The following is a 22344-nucleotide window of genomic DNA, read 5'->3' on the forward strand; positions in this document are numbered from 1 at the left end:
GGCGGCCCGGCGGGCCTGAGCCGCCCCCCCGGGCCTGGGAAACGGCCTGGCGGGACAGAGCTGGGGCCCGGAAAGGCAGCCGGGCCGGGCCGAGCGGTGGCTGGCCGGTACCGGGTCCCACCCGGCAATTCAGATTGTGGTGCCAAACTACCGGGACGAGATAGGGTATCAGTAAAGTAGGAATATTTTATTTAACAACGAAGCGTCGGAGGCATTGTTTAGAACAGAGTAACAAAATACCAGCCCTGCACCGAGTCCGAGTTTTAAAAAAATCATTTCTACCACATAAAGAGTAGCTTTGGACTGAGTTCACATGACCTTCCAAAGTTGTTTGGGTTTTTTAAAAAAAAAAAAAATAAAAAAAAAATCAATCTAAATCTAGTCCTTCCTCTTGAAAGCAAATATGCTGAATTAAGAAACGGTAGTTGTGGGTACGTGTACAGACATCCATGTTAGACAGTGCTACTACAATTACATTCACACTTACCTGATTTTCATTAATTCCTTGTAATCATACCATGAATTCTCAGCTTATACACATTACTAGCATCACTAATAAAGAACAAAGATTTCAAGTAATTTTCCACTGATTTCTAGTTGATTTATGGTATTATTAAAATCCTATTCATACTCAGTTGCTGCAAGGAACAGAGTACTACACTGTAGCTTATTTTCATTTTTTCTTGCAAATTTAGTGCAATTTAGAATTCTCAATACTTCTTCATAAACCTGTTAAAATATCAGCAATTCATACCATTCTACCTTTTTAATGCATAAATGCAAAAAAAATTATGATAGTTCTTGCTTTTAGACAATTAAAATTAAGAGAGTGATCATTCTGTGGTGAGTTAATAAAATTTCCTAAGACTAAATTCCAGAGAAGCTGTACATAAAGTTATTTAGTGCTAAAAATCTACAATACATTTTTCAAGTATAAGATACTGAAATATTATTGCCAATAAATAGTTGTGCTGTAGTCAAAGCCATGGTTCCTTTGTTGACTCATTCACATCTCAACATATTAGGATTTAATTTCTCACTGAGTTTATGTATTAAAATTGCTAACTCTTCTGTTGCTTGGGACTTATCTTCCAAAAGTTCGTAGCGAAGACTGGAGATATCCTGTTTGATTTCCTTTAATTCACCTGTATTAATAATTGGAAGAAATACTTGTTAGCAAAGTTTAGGATTCATTCAATACTGTTCTGTTAAGTCACATCAGTGCATATTTCAGATTATTATCTCAAAATGTTCATGAGAGCAGGTACAGGGGTGGGGCAGGAGGCTTTACCTCCTCTTCATTCTCAATGAGATGAGTGTGTCTCCACCCCTAAAGGTATTTTAATGGTCCACTGAATTCTAATGTTGTGCTCCACGTGTATACAGAACATCAAAGATTCAAAAAGCACTTTACAAAGGTTAATGAATTAATCACGGCAACGCTGCTGAACAGCTGGTAAATATTAGTATCCCCCATTTAGAGAGAAAAGGCAGAGATTTTTTCTGAAGTGATGTGCCAAGATCACACAGGAAAAGTGTGGCAGAGCTGGCAATAAAACTCACAGCTTCTGAGTCTCCTCTTCCTTACCAATACCCTTTGAATTAGAAAAAGTCAACCAATTTAAAATTATGTTACAATTTGACACAAGTACAAAAAAACACATTTAAAAGAAAACAACTGTCAAGGCCAGGCTCATAACAAGCAATGGCATGTTTTCCATTATAGGATATTCAGTTCAAAAGCAGAAGTTTTTCAAAATATTCAAATAATTTCTTCCAGCAAGTGTGAGGTATGTGAATTCTTACACAGTATCCACTGCAGGAAATGATTTGTCATGTATGAAATAAAAGACTACAAAACAAGACCTAAATTCTCTAGTGATGCAGAACAGGGAAATGTCCCTAGACTTAGTTTAAAATAGCTGCAGTACACAAGAATGCATAAACTTTCTATTTAGAATATATCAGGCTTCAAAAATTGTATGTTCAAAGGCTGGGTCTATTCTTTGGGTACCAATGAGATGGGCACGATGCAGCTGAAGACTGAGGTTCAGGGGTTAGCTGACTTGCTCAAAGTGGACTTTCCTCTACAAAATTGGTGATAAAGCAAGAACCATGCTGCTCCTGCACCGTCTTGCTTTTCTAAACACATATATGCCAATACCAAACACGCATCAGGGAACTGGAGAGACTTGTATGCCCCTGGCACTGTTGGTGAGAGAACACTCTTTTCATCAGTCACTAGGTAGATGATTTTCCCCATCACAGAACAGAACAGGAGAAAAGCAATGGGAATTCAGGAGAGGGGCACACTGACAGGGAGACACTTTTAGGAGCTTCTCTGCTGCTTTTGTCACGAGCTCAGCTCTGTATAGCCCCATAAGGATGGGGAAGACTTGGGAGAACAGCCAATGCACAATGCTGCCGTTTGAAGGCACAGAGTGGGATTTAATTGGTATCCTTTTCTACTCCCTGCTTCTTGCTGCAAAGAGTTACAGGTAAGCAGAGAGTAACTAACAAGCAAAATAAAAGCTATGCTGAGCGAGCAGCCCGTTCAGGCCCCTCACATCACATATGCACACAGCCGCCTGGTGCTTCCATGCCAGTAAAGGCTGTTCTGATCCCAAGTTGTTCATCACTGCACACCAGCTGGAGAACACAAGGCCACCAGCAGAGTGGCTTGGGTAAGCGATCCCAGTGCGCCAAAACCCAGACCAGAAGTACTTATGCTAAGCAGGTATGTTTTTCTGCTGGCAGTAACATAGATTTCTTACTGGCTGAACCATGATAGTTATAACCTCCAGCCTACCGGGAACAAAACCATTGCTGGGGTGTTACATTTCCAAGAGCAGAGCCAGCTCTGGAAGGGACATCATTCTCTTGCCTGATAACCTTTTTAGCTAGAGTGCAGAGTAAATAACACCCCGTGTTGTACACACCTCTATTATTTTGTTTGGGGACCTGCCCAGAGTTCAAGAGTTTCTTTTTTGGCCTGTAGGCCTGTGTTTCATCCCTGGAAGCTGGACAGCATTTGTCTTAGTCTCATCCCAATGGGGAGTCGGGGTGTGCACCTGGAGCAGGCACCCCTCACCACTACTGGGGATCTTCTGCACTGTCAGCAGACACCAAGCTCAAATCCATCGTTTCTCAAAAGATCTCCAGTCACACACTGAAGTAGTGCCCACAGTTGTCATTTTTCTCACCATGCAGCTAACTCTATGCAGCTTTGTTTAATGATGTGCAACTTCACAGATGAATATTCTGCACAGCTTTATGAAGGAAGGTAATACCAGTAGTTCATAGTGTAAAGTGGTAAATTGTGTGGTCAGCTGAATGAAACAGAGAGAAAGATATCCCGCAGCTCTGACTAGGGCTCTGGAAGTCTGAACACAGTGGCTTCCTCACAAATTTCCTCTGTAACCGTACATCATGTCTGTGCTCTCCTTTTCCACCTAAGCGGCCCATAATATTTCTCAGTTCTACTTCTTTGGTCCTATTTATCCATTTTTGTTGTCACAGGTATATTTCCACTACTATCTATCTGAGTTCACAGAATCACAGAACCACAGAACTGTCTAGGTTGGAAAAGACCTTGAAGATCATCCAGTCCAACCATCAGTTCAGTGCATCTGAAGTAGAAATAAACCCTCTTTTTACCTGAAACCTCCACGTACCACCATAATACCAATTCCTAAGACGTGACAAAAACTGTCTCTGAATATTGCAAATGCAGTCTCTTTCTTACCTTCATTTACTTCATCATTTTCTTTGTCCACTTGTGCTTTCAGAACATAACGTTTTATCAGTCTTTTCATTATTTGCTGCCAGATGAAAACAGTTATATAATCAGGTGAGCATATATAATTAAACATTACTCACTTTTCTTTCTTAACTATTTCCCTCACATCTGTGTAAGTACAAGAATGAACAGCCCCAGATCAAGCAGTTGCCTCATATGGACTTTTTTGGTGACACGCTGCGATTCATCGTTACAGTAAAGCACCTTCCTCATCCAATTACCTCTTTTTTACAGAGCACCACTACTTTTTGTAGGGAACAGGACAATAGGAAAATATGTCTACACACACCTAATTTAGGCTTTAAGTATGTTCAGAATAGGTCTACTCTTTGTTAAATGCAGTTCATATGTAAAAGGATATGTAATAGTAAGAGATAAATATCTTTGAAAAAGAAAGACAGAAAAGTTGATATTTTACAATATGACAGTGCAATGTCAGCTGTAAAGGATTCATTAAGATTGTATCTATTTTTATACTGTAACTGTGTTCCTTGTATGTACTAATATTCTTGTACTGTGTTACCATACCTAATCTAATGTAGGTCATCTAACAGAATTTGCACAGGTGCATTATATACCTTCAGCATTTTCACTAGGGGAACAAGAGCTCCTATTTAGTCTTTTAGTTCTGAGCTGGAAAGACGACAGGAAGGTAATACCTGACAGACTCCTCTTACCAGAAAGGAGCATTCCCATCTGCAGGAATGCTGAATGTCACATCTCAAATCACGAGAAGAAAGGAAGGGAAAGTAATGATAACCTAGCCAGCTCAATGCTTTCACCACATCCCTTCCCCAGAAATCAATTTCAGATGTTTGCTTCTCACACTTTCCAAACTGGGACATCAAAGGAAAATGTAAGTTTTGCATGGGCTAGTTTTTAAACACTTCAAATAATGGGGTTTAAACAATAACTGTCTTTTTTCCAGTAGCATCCTGGAATTTAATTTCTACAGGTTTTCTTTATCTGGTGAAGGCAAAATGTACTCGAAATACAAATTCTGTACCTTCACACAGTTCTATTACTCAAAACAGTGACCACTGTATGTACTTACCTGATAGCGTGTCGGCTGATTGAGAATGCTGTTAAAACTGTGTGATTCAAAAACTCTGGAGTTCGACTGAGTGAAAAGGTTTAACTAGGAAGAAATAGAACAAAATTAAAATATATTATGAAATTCACAGTTAGAATTCAGCTCCATTTTTTTTTCTTGAAGACATCTTGGGGATGTCTCCATAGTCACTATATCTGAGTATTATTTCCAAAAAACCTGAGATTGCCTTGACTTATTTGTCGGTTTGGGTTTTTTTTTTTTAAACACTGATAATTTTAGCCATCCTGTTCACAGCGCAGCTTCAAAGCAAATGTGCTCGCACAGCTGAGGAAATAATGAATTATGACTTGGAGGCAGGGATGAGTGGCCAGAGCAAGGAGACACTCTCTAAACTGGCTTTAACATAGAGCTGTTGTGGATCTGCACTCTTAAGCATACTTTTAACTACAAATACATGCTCAAAACTATTTCTGCTTAGTTTGAAGTGTTTTTTCAAAGAACCATTTTCAGGAATAGTAATACATTTAGAAAAATGGTCATTGTTCAATTATTCAAGGATCATTAATTTTCTGCATGGCCAATTAAAAGTCACTGAATCAATGACAGCTGACCTCTCTGGTGGCGTAGGGGAGAAAACTAAAGCCAGCCTGCATCTATTTAGTAAGTTTGATGCTTTCTGTAACTGTCATGGGGTTTGTGCCTATACTGCATTACAGCCTGTCACTTAAGCTGGCCATAAGTGGGCTATTTTTACCTTACTCCAGGTTGCCCACCTTTTTGTGGGCAATGAGGTATTAGCTCAGCCACCATTTTTATTAGGGAGTGGGACAGGAGTTACCTTTGCACAGTAATACATAGTGTGCCGGCCCAGCCTGACACAGAGGAGGCTGTGGGCTGCCTTTCCCAGAGAAAAATAGTTTGGTTTGTAGTTCAAGAAAACTAGCTCCACCTGACCTGTCTCAGCAGTGACCCAGACAGGATTTTGGTTCTTCAGTGATTTACAGTCTGATAGCATACTGCTTTATGATATGCAAGCACTACTAAAAGTTTTGTTATAAAAATGTATTTTAGGGTGTTGAGATTTCTTTGGTTTGTTTTTTAAACACATGTTCTGTACTGGAACTTCCAGTGACTGGAGAGGAGTAATGAAGTTCAGGCACTCAGAGCACTAGAGAGCAAAAGATGAGCAGTTAGTACCAAGAAAGTGCTTGTAGCTAAACTGATTTAAATTGACATTTTTATAAACCTGTATCTACTTTCACTACCTACAGAAAACTGGAGAAAATATTTTCTTTACTGAAGATTCAGTACTACCAACAGCTCAAAAGTCCTAGGCTCCAGAGATCTTTCAGAAAAGATGACTAGACTCAACATTTCTGATAATTTACAGTAAAACAAATAAAAATTATTTTCAATGTATTGCTTTCAGTCTTTGTAATACACAGGGCCTTGAGCCTAACTTATAAAAAAAGCCACATGTATCCTCTTTAACCCATCTGTGCCCCAGTTTGCCATCAGTAAAACAAGAGGAAATGTTCTCTAATTCTCACAAGGGCATCATGACACTGCATTCCACTTAAATTTGTAAAGAACATTTAGATACCCGAATTTAGAATGTCATGGAAGTGCTGAAGTTTATTATTACCAAACCCCCCCTTTCATGTTGTCTTCTGTTGAGAACACAGGTTTTGACAGTAGGAAGTGAATATCACACTGACCACACTTTGTCCTTTTCCTGTCCTGGTGAAAGTTTCCCCTCCTTATCCCCCCACCTTTTTTTTTTTTTTTTTGTTTTTACCTCGAACTAAAAATCTTTCTAATGGAGGTTGAAAGCATGTTTATTAAATATTTAGGTCATTCCTTGTGGGAATTATTTGCATCTTTGAATACTCATTTATTTAATTGTGTTTTTCCAGTCATTGGACCTTGTTGTCCTAAGAAAATTTACAGCTATTTTTTGCTTTTATGCAGTACATTTAGGCAGTCTGAAACACAAATCTATGAATATAAATGCTTGACTAATTACCATACTATCATCAGAAGCACAGATTATATACTAAAAGAAAAGCAGAATGCTGGAATGGATACACAATTCTTCACTGCAATGAAAAGATTTCAGTACCTACCCTAGATTTGGAATTGCCCATTCCCATTTCAATGTCCTTCTGCAGCCGTCTCCTCCTGCACTTAGAAAAGTTAATGATCCTCATGATGAAATAGAAAAAAGATTTGGGGCTTGGTACAAGACTGAACGGTGGAGGTAATGTTTTTCCATCATCAAAATATGATAACCAAAGTTTAGAACGAGCAAACTTCCACTCTACATCACTGTCATCCTGTGTTAAGATATAAAAACAGGTATGTGCTTTGTTTTTATGAAATGCAAAACTTCTTCCAAATGAAACTTTTAAATATCAACCCTTTCTGGTTTTACATAAAATGTTATTTCCTTGCTAGTAAGACTCCCAGTAGTTCTGCAAAAATGCAACTACTTTATCAAGTCTGTTTTAACTAAATTTCTGCTGTCTTTTTATGGCAACATCTCATTGATAATACTTAGTTAAAACATGTGAACCATTTAAACAAGTTGTTATTTTTGCACTGAGTGAAAGCCTACATATAAACTTCTTGCTATTTAAAGTGGAACTTTTTTGGTTTTTTAAAGTCTTGTTTTTCTTATTAACGTGGTCATGTGAATTTGGTACATGCACAAGTGATGAAGTATTAACTTCAAGGCAGACATGGTTTAAAATTATAGTACTCACATCTTTTTACATAACCAGGAAAAGTAACTCTGATTTATAATGGAGTACAGAAAATACAAACTTTGCTGTCATGAAGAAATCATGTTAAAACTGACAGACTGATTTTGTCCTAATACATTCTTACTGAAGTATTCCAAGGCTGGACTTGGTTTATTCCAAAGGTGAAAAGTTTATTATAACTAATTTTCTCCTGCTGAATTCCCTGACATCTCCCAGAAGTCACTGAAAATACTGGAAATGACATATCCATTTGTACCCTACATATCAGATAATCTTATTTTTTCCTGCTAGTGTGGGTGTGTGCCTGCATCTATGTGAATGTAGTACTCTTCGAATAATATTAGAACTCATGGTCTGAAAAACTGGCACTATAAATATACTTTTACTTTCATTTCAGCAACTTGGGATTTACTTTTAAAACGCAAGTATCTTCTCTACTTAAAATTTTCTGAATTTTTTATTGGAGTTGGATGCTAAATAATTAATTATTTTAAAAAATGAAGATACTTTGTCATCATAATGAAATTCAGATAAAATATAACTCTTTTAATAAGCAATGCAGCCAATAACTTTGTGTAAAATTCAAATATTCATTCAACAGAGCCATTTGGCAGATTTGGAGAAATACTGCCACTGTGTTTTTGGGTCATATGGCAAAGCCCAGTAAACCTAGAATCGAGTTTTAATATTGTACCTAAAGTGGGAAAAAGTGCATATTACATACAAAGCGTGTAAGCATTGTGAAGTAACATTCAGTCACAGCAATCTTGAAGATCCTGTATCATACTCCATGTACAGAGGCATATAAATGTAATAAAGTATGTCCATGTATCACTGCTGTGTGTAAGTGTCTAACTCCTGCACATTTAACTAAAAAGTTTGAGGACTGGAATTAAAAAACAGATTTCCATTAAAGAACACATCAAAATACATTTAATCCATATCCTAATGATCTGTCAAAGACTGAGGTGCACTGAATTAAGGAAACATGCAATAAGCATCCTAAGGAAACTGGGAATGAACCACCCGTGTCTAAAATGCTATGCCCAGTAACTTTGTTTCCCACTTCACAGCAGTCTTCATTTGAATATTACATTAGATTTTAGGATTTCTGGATGGACATCTCCTTAGATGCTTATACGTGGCACAAGATGTTCAGAACCTGTAAGGTTCTGCAGCTTGGCTGGTTTCTTAGATAAAGTCAGTCCTAGGAACATGGTGTTTTTTGTGATCTCCTTTACCGAAGTAATCTCTTCACTGTACTTTTGCATATCAAGATGTGCTCACTGAAATAATTCCTAATAATTCTGCCCTTTTTCAACGTAACAACTAGAGAACAGAGCCCACCTCAATTTCTTGATATGAACTGTTGATCATAGCGATCAGCATGTTGAGCAGAACTACCACCATCGTTACATTGTATATGCCATAAAGAACATAACCAATGTTCTCTATGAACTTATGATCGTATTTGAGGACAACGGAGGTTACTTCAGACAAGCCAAATATTGACCAAAATAAGGTCTTGAAACTTTCTTCCACTCTGTAGGGAAAAAAAGAGAAAGGCATTATTACTAACTACACAAATAACTAAGGAAGTTGTATTTACAGTAAGTGATAAACAATCTCAAGTAATTTGTCTGTGAACCAGGTTTGTAGAGCACTGATCAAAACAACAAACATGCAAGAAAATATTTTTTACAGTATGTTCAATTTCTCCAGTGCTCCACCTATCCACCATATATAATATAGTTGTAATAATACATGCAAAACAACAGTCCAGGAATTAGAAAGCTATTACATTTCCAGATTGTGAGATGAAGCATATTCTCATCTCTTTATTTTCCATTCTAACTCTGCAGGGGGCAGACCTTCCCTATTCTAATAAAGCTAAAAATGGGGCTGATGGGAAGAAAACTGCTGCACTCCTTTCAAGAGCTTCTGATTAAACCTTCCATTAGGAAGGGGGCTCTCAGAAGTGGGTAGCAGCAGGTTCAGCAGCAACACTGACAAACTAAACAGATTTCACAGGATTTGTTCAAGACCTGTTGAAATCAGTAGGAACCAGGCACTTCAACAAGAGGCAGGCACCTACATACACTTAAGTTCAGGACCCGCTGCCTGTATTCTCTTGTCTCCATCCCACAATCAGGATGATTCCTGAGGCACTGAGCTGCCAAGGACTCTCGGACAGCTGCCAGACAGCTCTTCAAGCCTTCAGGGCCTTTAGGAGTGGATCCTTTTCAAGCTGCTCTCCTCATGCTGCCATTCCTCTTCACACTCAGGAAATACTGCTACAGGCTGACTTGTCATGCAGTCAGGAGACAGCTCACTGCAAAGCTCTACCCTGCCTTGCTGAGAGCTGGGCTAATGAATGCAAGCTAAGAGATGATGATATTCAATAAAGATTTTGATGTGCCTTCCACTGTGCCCTACAGGATTTACTGGAAATGACTTCTTCCTCAGTGCTGCCAAAAAGTGAACCAGCAGACAGCTGTATTTTAATAAGTATAACTAAAGTACACCAGTACACGTATCTTGAATTACCTGTTTTAACACTGATCAATTATTTTAAAATGCAAATAATCTATGAATAGATGTTTATTCTAGCAAAATAACACTGCTATGTAAGAAATGCATATTAAATTCATTCAAATATTATGCACACTAAACACCTGGTATGAAATACTGTGACAAAAGTATCATTATATTTCATTATTTATCTAAAGAGAAGACAATGAGTAAGACTAAGTGCAAAAATCAGGCTCAAATTAATGAGGCGTCATGGAATCAACTATGTGAAAATACAGAAGTTTTTACAGAAGTCATGTCTCCTGCAGAAAGATGGGAGAAAAGGAAAAGTTCTGAACTTCACCGTCCTATGGCATTACTTCTGGTTTGGAACGTCCTAAATATTTATCACTTCCAGCATCACCTTGCTTCAGGAAGTTAAAAAACCAAGCAAACAAAAAACTTCGGAGATCGTCGCAAGCAAAATGGATCCAAAAGAGTCCAATGCAGTTTACAGATTTGTTTCAGTACCAGTCTAAGAGAAAAGTGTCATCCACAGAATCACTATCGCTGTTTCTTGACAAATTAAGTATATTTGGAGGCCTATTATTGGCATCCAGGTTAAATCTCTCTGCGTATCAATTAGGTCTGGCAGAGCCCAGTTAAAGATTACGATTCTATCAGCTTTGGGAAAATGTCATTCAGAAGCTATCAGTAATGTTTTCTTGTAATTTGGTTGCCCAGAAGTCTGTGTGATTAACATCATATACAGGTTAAATTATTTTAGACTGCAATGAAAGCTTCCATTACACAAGTAGGAAAGAATTGGTCTTTTGTATTCTGCTTCCTAAGGTTCTGATACCTGATTTCCCGCTGACTTCAACTGTGTTCAGTTTTATTTTAATGCTAGGAGAGAGCACACAGTATCTCGCAGACTTTGCTACCTTAGTGAAAAACCTGAAAGTTTCATATTGGCTTTTTACTTAAATCTAACTTCATACTTACGTTGTAAAGGCTGGGTTTAGTTTAGCGCCAAGGTAGTAGGAATACAGTATGAACATTCCAATCATAAATGCAAGAAATACCATAATAAAAAGGACCATAAACTTGAAGATGTCCTTAACAGTCCTTCCAAGTGAAATCTGCAAGGGTCCAAAACTCTCATTTGCAGGCAGGATATATGCAATCCGAGAAAAGCTAAGAACAACCGCAATTGCATAAAGGCCTTCAGATATTATCTGAGGATCAGATGGGAGCCATTTATCTCTAGCTGGAAGATATGAAATATAGGGGTAAATATAAGGAGTTACTCATTTATCACAATGCTGAAAAATAAATATTGATAGGATTTTTCCATGAACGTGTCTGAATTTAGTTGACAAAAATATTTGAAGAGTCCAGTAGTTGCTACTCTATTCCTATTTCCTTTAAGTCACAAATGATGAATATAAGTTATATTACCTTTTGCTAGAAGAAAAACTGTATTTGAAGAAATGTGATATCTTCTTCTGCAGTTTGCATTTTAACCTGAACTATGTAACAATAAGTAATTCCTTATTGCTTTTCTTAACACAACTGTATTATCAGCTATCTTAATAAGCACTTTGCTAAAGCCAGAAATTTATTCGTATTTTGTGTTTTATTGATAGGAAGTTAACAGTGTTGTTTGATAAACAATTTCATTTATTAATCACACCAAGCTTTTGCCATTGTTACAAGTTCAGGATATAACCTAGTTCCCATTGAAATGAAGATTTTTGTCATCTACCTCAATGGAAGTAGGATCATGGTTTTTACACACAATATGCACAGAAACAACTGAGTTATATATAAATTCATAAATTGTTTATTACATGAATTAATGCACCATCTTAGCAAAATAACACTGAGTTAAAATGTGTTTCATATCAAAATACCATGTGTTTCTAAATGTGTATGTACATAGTGTACAAATTCAGATTGACTATATAGCAGACTTGGTTATTTAAGTTAATTGCTATTATAATGAAATTCATAAAGCATGTGCTAAAATATACCATCAGCAGCAAATACAGCCTTTGCTGGTGTTGCAAATAGAGATTCATCACACCTTTAATTACAATTTCTGCACTGCAATAACTATTTAGTACTTTTATCGTATTTGAGTGGATCTTTACTGGGCCAGCATCCTTCCTTCAGCAGCAAATGCTGATAGATCTTTACAAATATGTGTAACTGTATCAAACAATTTCACCAACCAAAAAAAAAATTCATATCAAAATTTTATCTGCTGTGCACTAAGCCAAAAATAAAATATAGCTTGCAAATGTTTAAAATCAAGAGGGTCAAATTTAGCTCTAGGTTAAGCAGTTACAAAAAAATTATGGACAGCTACATTTGAACTGATTTCATCCTCATGCCTATTGTTTGGTTGTAATATATTAGCAAACTTATTTGTCAAATTAGTGTCATAACAGCTATTGTTTACATAGTATAGAAACAAAAATACCGAGGCAGAAATGGTTAGACAATGCTATGAACACAAACACATGCAAATATCCACCTTAAGGCTTCAAAATGCTAGTGCATCCTACCAGTTTTTCTACGTTCAGATCTGGGTTGCAGAAAAGTTAAACTCACCATAAGTAAAATATTCTATTTCTGGAGGAAGCGTGACCTCGGAGAGGTCATTCTCCTCAATATAGTTGTCCACATATTGTTGTGCTTTTGTGGCCTGCAGGAATGCCAGAAGCCTCGCTGTGAAAGCAGCAATGAAAATAGACAGCATCCCAAAATCCAAAACATTCCATAACTGCAAAATATATTCCCTAGGTCCTTCCAGCCACAGCTCTTTGCATTCTGACCACATCATACCTGCAACAAGAAATTAAAAAAAAACATTGCAATGTTGGTCAAACTCTTTTCCTTTAAACTCTCTGCATTATCCCATTTCATGAAACCAGGTGGTACAAGAGGAGCAAAAATTCACTTATTTGAGGTGTCACAGCCGCATCATACACCTTGATTAAGGCTTTCTTGGTTTCAACAGGGTTGATCAAATGGCAAGGTATTGATATGCAGGGATAAAGCTCAGACATCTACACATAGGGCAGTGTAGAGCCACGACTTTGCAGTGAAAGTATTGTGGCCTAATGACGTAACAGTATGCTGTACTTCTAAAGAAGGAACAATGTTAAATGTGGAAAAAACCCTCTCATTTCATTACCATTTACACTCATAAAACACTTCTGAATCAGAAGGATTAATTTTTACAGAGGAGCACAACTACCCAGCTACACAGATGACCAAATATAAATGGCACAATTATACTGCTGGATCTCCACTTCACAGAATAAGATGCTTTTCAGCACAGAAAGTGGAATTTGGCTATGTGTAATTCAGTTTTCTTACTCAAGCTTCTCCTCAGAAATTCATTTACATGGAGTTACTCCAGATCACGCCCTCATCATAACCTAGAAATGTAGTTGTTGGGAATCAAGATTTTTTCTTACTTCAAAAAGGTTTCTTAGGAAAAAACAAACAAACAACAAAACCACAACCCTGCAACTATTTTTTCCTGTTTCCTTGGCTGGGTAATTCAGAGGAGTACTGCTGCCATCTCAGCCATGTGCTGGATTGGCTTGAGGCTGGTTGTCTCTGAGGGCCCAAGAAATTTCTCACAGTGACTTAGTCCTAGAGACCACCAAAATCTCAATCCTTGCTTTCTGTCAAATAAAAAGGCTGCTCCCTACAAGTATATGCTGGGACTACCAAAAGGCAGCACACAAGGGATATGCATCTCCCTACCCTAACATGGTTTAAGATATAAAGCAGTGCTTAAACCAGGAGATACTGGTGATTCAAAAGGCAGAGTGAGGCACCTTCATATAGCAGCCACAGTAACACTTGCTTTCTCTTCCACAGGCTGTAAAAGCTGAGAGTGCTGCATTTATCATGTGGCTAACTGACATTTTGCTATGTAAAGCACCTGACTTTGATGAAATGCTAGAAGATAGCATTTTCTGCCATACAGAGTTTCAAACGGGCTGATCAGGTTTTGTGAGAAAAACTGAGTAATGAGAACTGGCTCATTAGTCACTTGACACTGGTAGAAACTCTGATTTCTCCAAATGCTACCTAGGCAGCAATGCCACATGAGCACCGGTGTGCTAGCACACTACCTCCAAGCACTGGGAACTCCTGACCTTCTGGCACGCACAGCAGCCTAGGCTTCCTGATACTATTTAAGAAAACCACTTCAGTGAAGTATAATTTCTGTGGTGTTCTTTTCAGCAAACCTGTGCTCTTGTCACAAATGCCAGAATTACCAAACAGTATGGCAAATCAGTAAACAAAATCTTACCCCATGCTGCAAGAGGGGGCAGCACAGAGATGCTCTGATGCTTTCACCAGTTCTAATGCACTGCTATGTGCTCTAAGGGTTTATTCTAACCACACAGCAGCTGGAACAAACGTTTGGGACCTGGGCTTCTCTCCTTTCTTTTAGAATTTATATCTGCAGGAAAACAGCTGACATAAAGATGAAGGGGCAATATACCTACCAAGTACCCATACCATGATCAGCATTTCTGTCCAGGTGAACTGGGTAGTCTTCACCCTAAAGATCTGCTTAGGGTAATCAGTAACAGTGACATTCGGTAGCGTTGTTATGCCTTCAAATCTGTCTGAAGCATTGAACACCAGCAGGCCTAAGAAAATAATGAAGGATGCTGCATGTGCCACAAATTTCATAAATGGGCTTCGAAGAATTCTTCCAAGCTGCAAGGCAGAATGAAAGCAGTCACTCAGTTTTCTCAAAGGAGCAAACTCTTTCATCAGGCATTCCAGAAGCATAAATGGGCACTCAGAGCTCAGGACAGTCCAAAACCTCATTTTTAAAGGATACTCTTCCAAGTGCACCCAACTGTGATGCTTTACCATTTCAGACAAAAGTCTCCCAAAGGCAGCCTCATGGAGTATGTTGTCCTATTCATGAGTACTCATGTTATTCCATAAACTCTTGATGGCTACGTTTGAGGGGAAACACTCCAAGGAATTACAAATGTACAATGGCAGTGACCAGAAAGTTTGATCTAATGACCACAGATACCAACAGGGGGCAGAAGCAAGCCCATGGAAAATAAATAATTCATTAAAATCTCCAAGTAGCAAAATGCTTTACCTACCAACAAAAGCGTACTATTAGCTTGTCTATGACTATAGCTCTATGAAAAATTACAGACTCATCTTCTCATCTCTGGCTACTGTATTCCATCCATAAAATACATATATTCAGTGCTATAAGTGCCAAATAATTAACCTGTGTCTAGTAAAAATAATTACTATTTCATCGCAATGGAATAAGAAGAACAAGATCAGAAATATTACTATTTTCAAATAAATTCAGCTGATTTCATTCACATCTGCACCTGGTCAAAGGACAAAACAGTAACAGCAGAGACAGTCTGTCTGCAGCAGAAGACCACACTGGAAATAGCTATGGGCCTGTTGCTGTTACTCACTGTCTGAAAAAGAAGAGTCTGTGATCCCATCAGTACTAGCCTTACCCTGCAAGCTGGCATCAGAAGTGCCAAGCTACAGGCTGACTCCTCTATGGGCAATACTGCCAGTATCCTTTATTTAGACAGTGAAGGTGTCATGTGGCCAGTGCTGCTGCAACTCCCCACCCCATACCCAAAAAACACAGATATCACTGAGGCTGCACCACCAACAGTAACTTGTGCATTGGCTCAAGCACAGAGATGGCACTGAGATTCCCTAACGACACGCTCTGGACACCTCTTGGGGGGGAAAGCTTGTGTAGGTTTACTTGTTCTTCCCAGCCTACCTCCCTTTGGGAGGAACAGTACATTTGAAATACACCTCCTTTCTGCAGCCTGAGCAGGACAATGCTTGTCCCATCTCTGCACAAGGTGTGACAACGTAGATGCTAGACAGACTTCTTCATTTTAGTTGCTGCACACCTCTTAAGGCCAAAGGTCTCCCATGTCCTTCAATACAATAGACCAATATACTGCTCCACACATAATGCCTGACCTTTATTAATGTTAATATACAGTTCTAATGTGATAAACTATCACACATCAACAATATTATTTAATATTCAAAAATCCCCTGTGAAAAGCTGCATTATCAGCAGTATCTGATAAGAAGGAAAAACCAAGATCAGCAGATGGGGAACTGGAAGTATCTTTCTTATTTCAAGGAACAGTTTTCCTGAAACTGGGGTCAGCTACTATGAACCAAACGGACCAGCACACACTAAACAGCATTTACTACCTGTGCAAACAATCTCAGGTTCCCTTCCTGCTCCTGACCTTTAGAAAGCATTTTGAAATTACAATATCAAACAACTGATCTGAATGTACAGTACTTTTATTTGACATGAGCACTAGGAAAAATGTCAGGTGTTTCTGGTACTGGGAATTAAAGCTCAAGGACAAATGTCACTTTTCCATATTAGACACTAGCTAAAAATATATTAATATGTTTCTGTGATGTGGAGCTGTGAGTGAGGAATATCTTTACTACAGATATTCATGGAAAGTGACATTTCAGAGAATAATGAAAGTAACAATTACACTATTTTCATAAATGTTTATCTTTAAAGTAAATAAATATTTAACCTATCGAAAACATCAGATTCCCTTGAAATATGCAGGAGATGAGCAATATCTTATCCTTTTTGAGGAGAACTACAGAGAAAAATATAAATGAGTGAAACTCGTATTTCTTTGCTGTACACTTGTTAGGAAATAAAATTGAAAGACCACATTCAGCACAGAAGTACATTTACTTAAATTTTTAAAAAACGTTAATGTAACTGATAGATCTTCAGTAAATCAGGAGGAAGATTTCTCTATATGCTTCATTTGCAGACAATTCACATGCTACAGACTATAAGGATTTTAGAGAAACTGCTGTTAATTTCATTGTGAGATCATCAGGAAATCTGGAAGCACCCATATATTTTCACATAATCTTAAAAGAAGTAAGAGTTTACAGTTGTGCTCTTCTACAAATATACCCTATCACATGGTTGGAATACTGCGTTTAATTTAATTTCTACTCTATGGTTCACCTGGCAAACAGACCTCCTAGGGCAGGAATAACAAATATTTTACTTAACCTTAAATTCTGCATCAGTGAAGTCAACAGATCTTCTGCTAACAGTTTATATGGGAACAGCATCAGGTCTTAAGATGCCATCAGAGGAGACCTAATGCAGAATCTGAGTGGTGACTTTCAAAAAATCTGTTACTAATTCAGATACATAGCAGAGACTGGGGAGATGAGCAGGAAACTACAGAAATTTAAGCAAGAAAAGAAAGCTCTCAGAGAAGGGTTTTTTCTTTCTTTAAACTTAACAACAGTTTACTTCCATGCTTCATCACTGTGGTCCCCTCTTTACAGTGCAAATAAAACAAACAGCACCTTTTGGCTCAAGACTAGAGATTACTAAAAGTATCATAAACCAGTTAAAATTTGTCAGCAGCAGAATTAGAAGTACAATATTGCATTTTGAATGCCAGAAATTGAAAAAAACAGCTCTCAGAATAGTATAAGATATGTAATTTATAAAATTCAGTACCCTGCTACATGGTGCAATCCAATACCCAATGGCTAGAAATGGGAGGCCCAATGCCACAACCAGCACAACCAGACACTTGATAGCTATGGTCTGCTCCCGTAATCCTGAGAGATTTTCATACCAGATAGTCAGTAGCTGTTGCTGACAGTTTGGATGGGCCACAAACTGTAAAGAAAAAGAAATAAAACCAAGACATATTAGAATTTATAAGAAAAATTACATAACTGCTACATACATGATCATGATCACCTTAAATATCTGGTGTTAATTTAGACCTTAAAAACGTGTGTTTCCTCCTTTCCTTTAAAATAAAGGTTAATAAATAAAGAAGAAACTGCTGAGCTGATTTAAAGCAGCACTTTGGGGACAAGGTTGCACATGTGGACAGCCATCACTGATAGAAGCCTTTTATGCATTATTAGAACAGCTTCATGTACCCAGCTGGATCCTGTCAGAGCTGAACCTCAGCCCTAAGTTCTAATAATTTCTCAGCAAATCAAGCTGATCCAAGCTACATGCAAAATTTCTGTGGAAACTGAAAATTCTGGTTGGACCATAATCCACTGTTAGCCTCTCCCGTTCCCTGCACATGCTCTTCACAGACCTCCTCAAACATCATTGCCATTTGATTTGGTTCTTTGACAAAGGCTCCAAATACCTCCTTAACTATCTATACATTTTCAGTCTAAAGCTTACTGAGGCAAGAAATAAATGAAGCAAAAGTACAGCACAGATTTTAAACCTCACCAGAACACACAGATGAATATTGAAAGGGTTTCTTCTCTCTTACTACCATCAATGGTGCTAGCTATTGCCTCTGCTTAGATGTACTTGGGATTTGAAAAATAATCAGAAGCCACTTACTATAAACACATTTTTATGTTTTGTGGAAAACAAAATTTAGCATTCAGTAATACAAGGAAATTCCATTTTGCGAACCAGATAAAAAGATGATCTTATGGTTCTGATGATGCTCTGAGAACTCTGTAATAGACTGTATTTTGTTGTACAGTTTTGTATTTTCTCTAAGTTCATGCCTTTGATACTATTTCAGCTGAAAAACATTAAATCCTCAAATCTGACAGTTTTCAAAAATAAGTTTTCCCTTTTCACTATTTCAACATTTTAAAGGACCCTGAATGTACAGATTGTTGTCATTATACAGTCTTATGCTATTCTTTGTGTTTTAATGAGTTGTTAACACCTTAACAACACACTGCAGAAGGCTCAAATAAGATCTGAGGTATATAGTGTAACTAAAAATATACACATTTCCATGATTTCTGAGAAAGATTATTTTTAATGAAGTCTTTTAGGAGATGTCCATTTTATCTTTACTGATTAGTATACATTATTATCAATATTAAGTATTTGCTCATTTACTTATATAGCAGAAGGACTAAAAGGTATCAAACATAACAGAGGAAACCACAAGAGCAGATGTGTACAAATATCCGCATAAATATAGTCTCTGATAAAATGACCGAAAGGTGACGTATTCAGGCATTTAAACAAGAATGTCCTGATCGGCAGTAGTCTAAGCATACACAGATACCAATGAATTTCAGTTCCTTGAATGTTGAGCCATTTTTGGAATGTTCAACCCTACATCCAAATTTTGGTACTTAGTTTTCTTGTACCCAGACATAGACACGTGAAAGACAATTTTCGAATATACTTACTCTCTTTTGACCTAACTCTGATGCTCACTGAAGTCAATGGTAAAATTTCAACTGACCTTAACTAAGCAGAGCCAAGACATCATCAAGGATTTTAAACTGCTTTAAAATAGGGGGGGAGGAAGCCAGACAAACATCCAGACAAAGAAATAGGGCATCAAGTGAATTTATCAGGATCTAGTTATGAAAAGACAATCAGACAAGTGGAAAAATAGGTTTAGGATTAATGCTTAACTTCTCCTCAGACAGTTATTACAACACAAACTTGCTCTCCTGAGTCTTTCATATAAGTTTTGTTGGTCCCTAGCTTCCACAAATTCTTCCTTAAGTGTCCCAAAATTGACAGGGACCAGAGATTGAAATGTTAAGACACTAAACTGGCACATATTAAGGATCTAGTACCCACTAAAAAACAAAACAACCACCAAACAGTCAACTTCCATCTTTCTCCTATGCAGCAAATACACGCAAATGTTATTTGCCTGGCTTCAGTAAGATTTCAGTATGTTCACAGGGAAAGGGAGTGACTCCCTAATTAATTATGGAACGACAAAACAAGCTGCTGCCAACAACTGCATTTGTTTAGATATGCTTTAAGTTTTATTTTACTAAAATTGCTTTTGGTCAAGATTGTTGGAGGGTGAGCATGTATTGCTCTTATTTTTAAAGCACTTTTGTATTTCTTTAGGATGAAACAATGTGGACAGAGGAGACTGTGCAGCCACTCCATCAGGATTGTGCTGTGTAACCAGGAGTTGGGTGCTGCTACTGAAGAAACATAAGGTGTGGGAAGGAATAAGAATTCTATAGCTCCCTATGTTCTTTGCCCATTATATTTACATTTCTGAAGTGTTATCATATTCATCATTACCACTATTACTATTATACCATGTCCTGTGAGACTGCTGCATCACAAGAGCATGTGGGACATTAGTTAAACAGAAGGGTAAACAGCCTAGTTATCACAGCAATTTGAAGAAATATGGTCATATGCTTGTCACATTGGTTGACAATAACTAGTAAATCAGAGTAAAGAATGCTAGGCAGTTTCACAAAAAGGATTTGAAAATAATTCTGATAAATCGTGTTGGATTAAGAGATTTGATCCGAGTTGCTTATACTTTAAAAAAAAAAATAAACAAAAACCCGAACAACTGTAAACCTTGGATATCCATTTTATTATCCTTTGTACTCTGTTGAGATCATAATGTACTATATACCCTGTTGTTTGCCAGGTCTTGCCTGCAAAACTCCATTTATATTCCAAATCTCATTTAAAAGTGCATACAGTAGCACAATAGGGCAGACTTCTTCAAAAATTCAAATTAAATCATTGGCAATGAAAACAGGGAACCTTAAAATGCTCAAGAGGAGGATTCCAAAGCTTCCCTTTAAAAAGGGAAACAATATCCATATTTTAATCTACTTTGCTCTAAAACTAAAGTCCCAAAGTATTTTGGTGTGTGATTCATTATCCAGTTAGATCACATATTAATGCAGTTTGTACCTACAGTGGAATGGCTCACAGAAAAAATAAAAAGATTTTAAAGGTCTTAAGAAATTAATGTCAGCTTGAACTATATTTGTATTCTTTTTATTAGGCTGTCACTTTTGAAGCTTATTCACTATAAAAACTGCCAGCCTGGCCCATTTGAAAAAAAGTCTGGGTTTTGTGTGTTTGTGCATTCTGACATATGCTCTCAGTCTCTTCTTTTGCTAAGATAAATTTAATTCTCAACTCATCAAGGGAGAAATCCCACAGCAGATTAACTGTGGCTGAAGACACAAAAGTAAAAAGTTATTTCAAGTTATGAAGACATTTTTAAAAAGCAGGCTTAAAACTGTAGGGAAGAGGAGAGAGAAGCAGCACCCACATCATTCCTCCTGTTACCAGAGGGAATGGGAAGAAACAGCAAAGGAGCTTTAAGGAAGCTCGCCTAGGGCTATGAATCCGCCCAGGGGCCCTCTTGCATCTCATCCAGAGCTGCGTGCTGGTTTATTCCTCCTGGTCTATCAACGTTTTGATCTGATGCTAAGAGGAGATCTGCCCGTGCTACAATTTTCCCCAGAAAAGGGAGGAGTTAGTGAATAAGATGCCAATGGTTATGGCAAGTTCTTCTCTGGCAGCAAGTCTAAGGGCTGTCGAGATCTTAGCAACTTATTTAACTGTTGGCAACTGCACAATAAGCACCACTTCCAAGCTCTCAGAGCAACTCATGTCACTTCTCCCATCCATAAAAGCTCTGAAATTCATCCATCTCTCCAGCTCTGCTGAAATACTTGAATTTATGATTTTGTTGTTTTTATTTTCAGCAACTGCAACCTCTTCTACATCTTCTTCCCCCTGTATATCTGTCTCACCCCCCAGCTTCATCTCCTCCAAGGACAGTAGATTCACATCATATTTCACCTACCAATCACATCATCTTGCAACCTTTTGTTCCCTCTGCATTTCTCTTCTCCCATCTTACTGTTCATGCAGTTTCTCACTTTTCATTACATGTTGACTTTATCACATTTATCTAGTATTTTAGGATCCAATCCAAACCCCACTGATCAAAAAAGATGCATGAGGATGGTATCTGGTCACTAAAAAAATGCCAATTTTAATTTAGCTGCTTTTCCAGGCATAATTGACTGTAACACTTCAGATGCATTCAGTTTCATGACCATGAAACCAAGTCATCAGTATGTAAATATTTTTCTGTATGACTAAGAGTGATTATAATGTTATTTATTCCTAACATCCTAATGACTGAGTTTAGACATAGCAGGAACAGATCCTGGCACACTCTGATACACAAACACACAACACGCAAAGAGAATTTTGAATCTTCTTTCTTCAGTGTTTGAAAATAAAACCCTGTGATTTTACTCAAACTCTTATTGATTTCACTTGGAAATTCCACTCTGATTTTTATCTCAGCAAGAACTGCAGAACTTGC

General features: G+C 37.6%; 1 protein-coding gene across 2 annotated transcripts in view; it reads right to left on the reverse strand.

The window, feature by feature from the left end:
* Positions 1–168: 168 nt before the first annotated feature.
* TRPC3 (transient receptor potential cation channel subfamily C member 3) overlaps positions 169–22344 on the reverse strand; it is a 46612-nt gene continuing 24436 nt past the window's right edge. Inside the window, exons 4-13 of one of the 2 annotated variants that reach the window (XM_074867244.1) lie at positions 17721–17885; positions 14671–14887; positions 12749–12982; positions 11135–11399; positions 8966–9161; positions 6980–7189; positions 4854–4937; positions 3746–3821; positions 1564–1595; positions 1006–1145 (exon numbers count right to left, since the gene is read on the reverse strand). In XM_074867244.1, coding sequence (XP_074723345.1) covers positions 1585–1595; positions 3746–3821; positions 4854–4937; positions 6980–7189; positions 8966–9161; positions 11135–11399; positions 12749–12982; positions 14671–14887; positions 17721–17885 — 1458 coding nt within the window. In that variant the 3' untranslated portion in view covers positions 1006–1145; positions 1564–1584. Of the gene's footprint in view, positions 1146–1563; positions 1596–3745; positions 3822–4853; positions 4938–6979; positions 7190–8965; positions 9162–11134; positions 11400–12748; positions 12983–14670; positions 14888–17720; positions 17886–22344 lie in introns of both variants that reach the window. The other variant, XM_074867243.1, reaches the window with a different exon arrangement.

The sequence above is a fragment of the Strix uralensis genome, chromosome 4 (assembly GCF_047716275.1).
Source record: "Strix uralensis isolate ZFMK-TIS-50842 chromosome 4, bStrUra1, whole genome shotgun sequence".
NCBI classification, from domain to species: Eukaryota; Metazoa; Chordata; class Aves; order Strigiformes; family Strigidae; genus Strix; species Strix uralensis.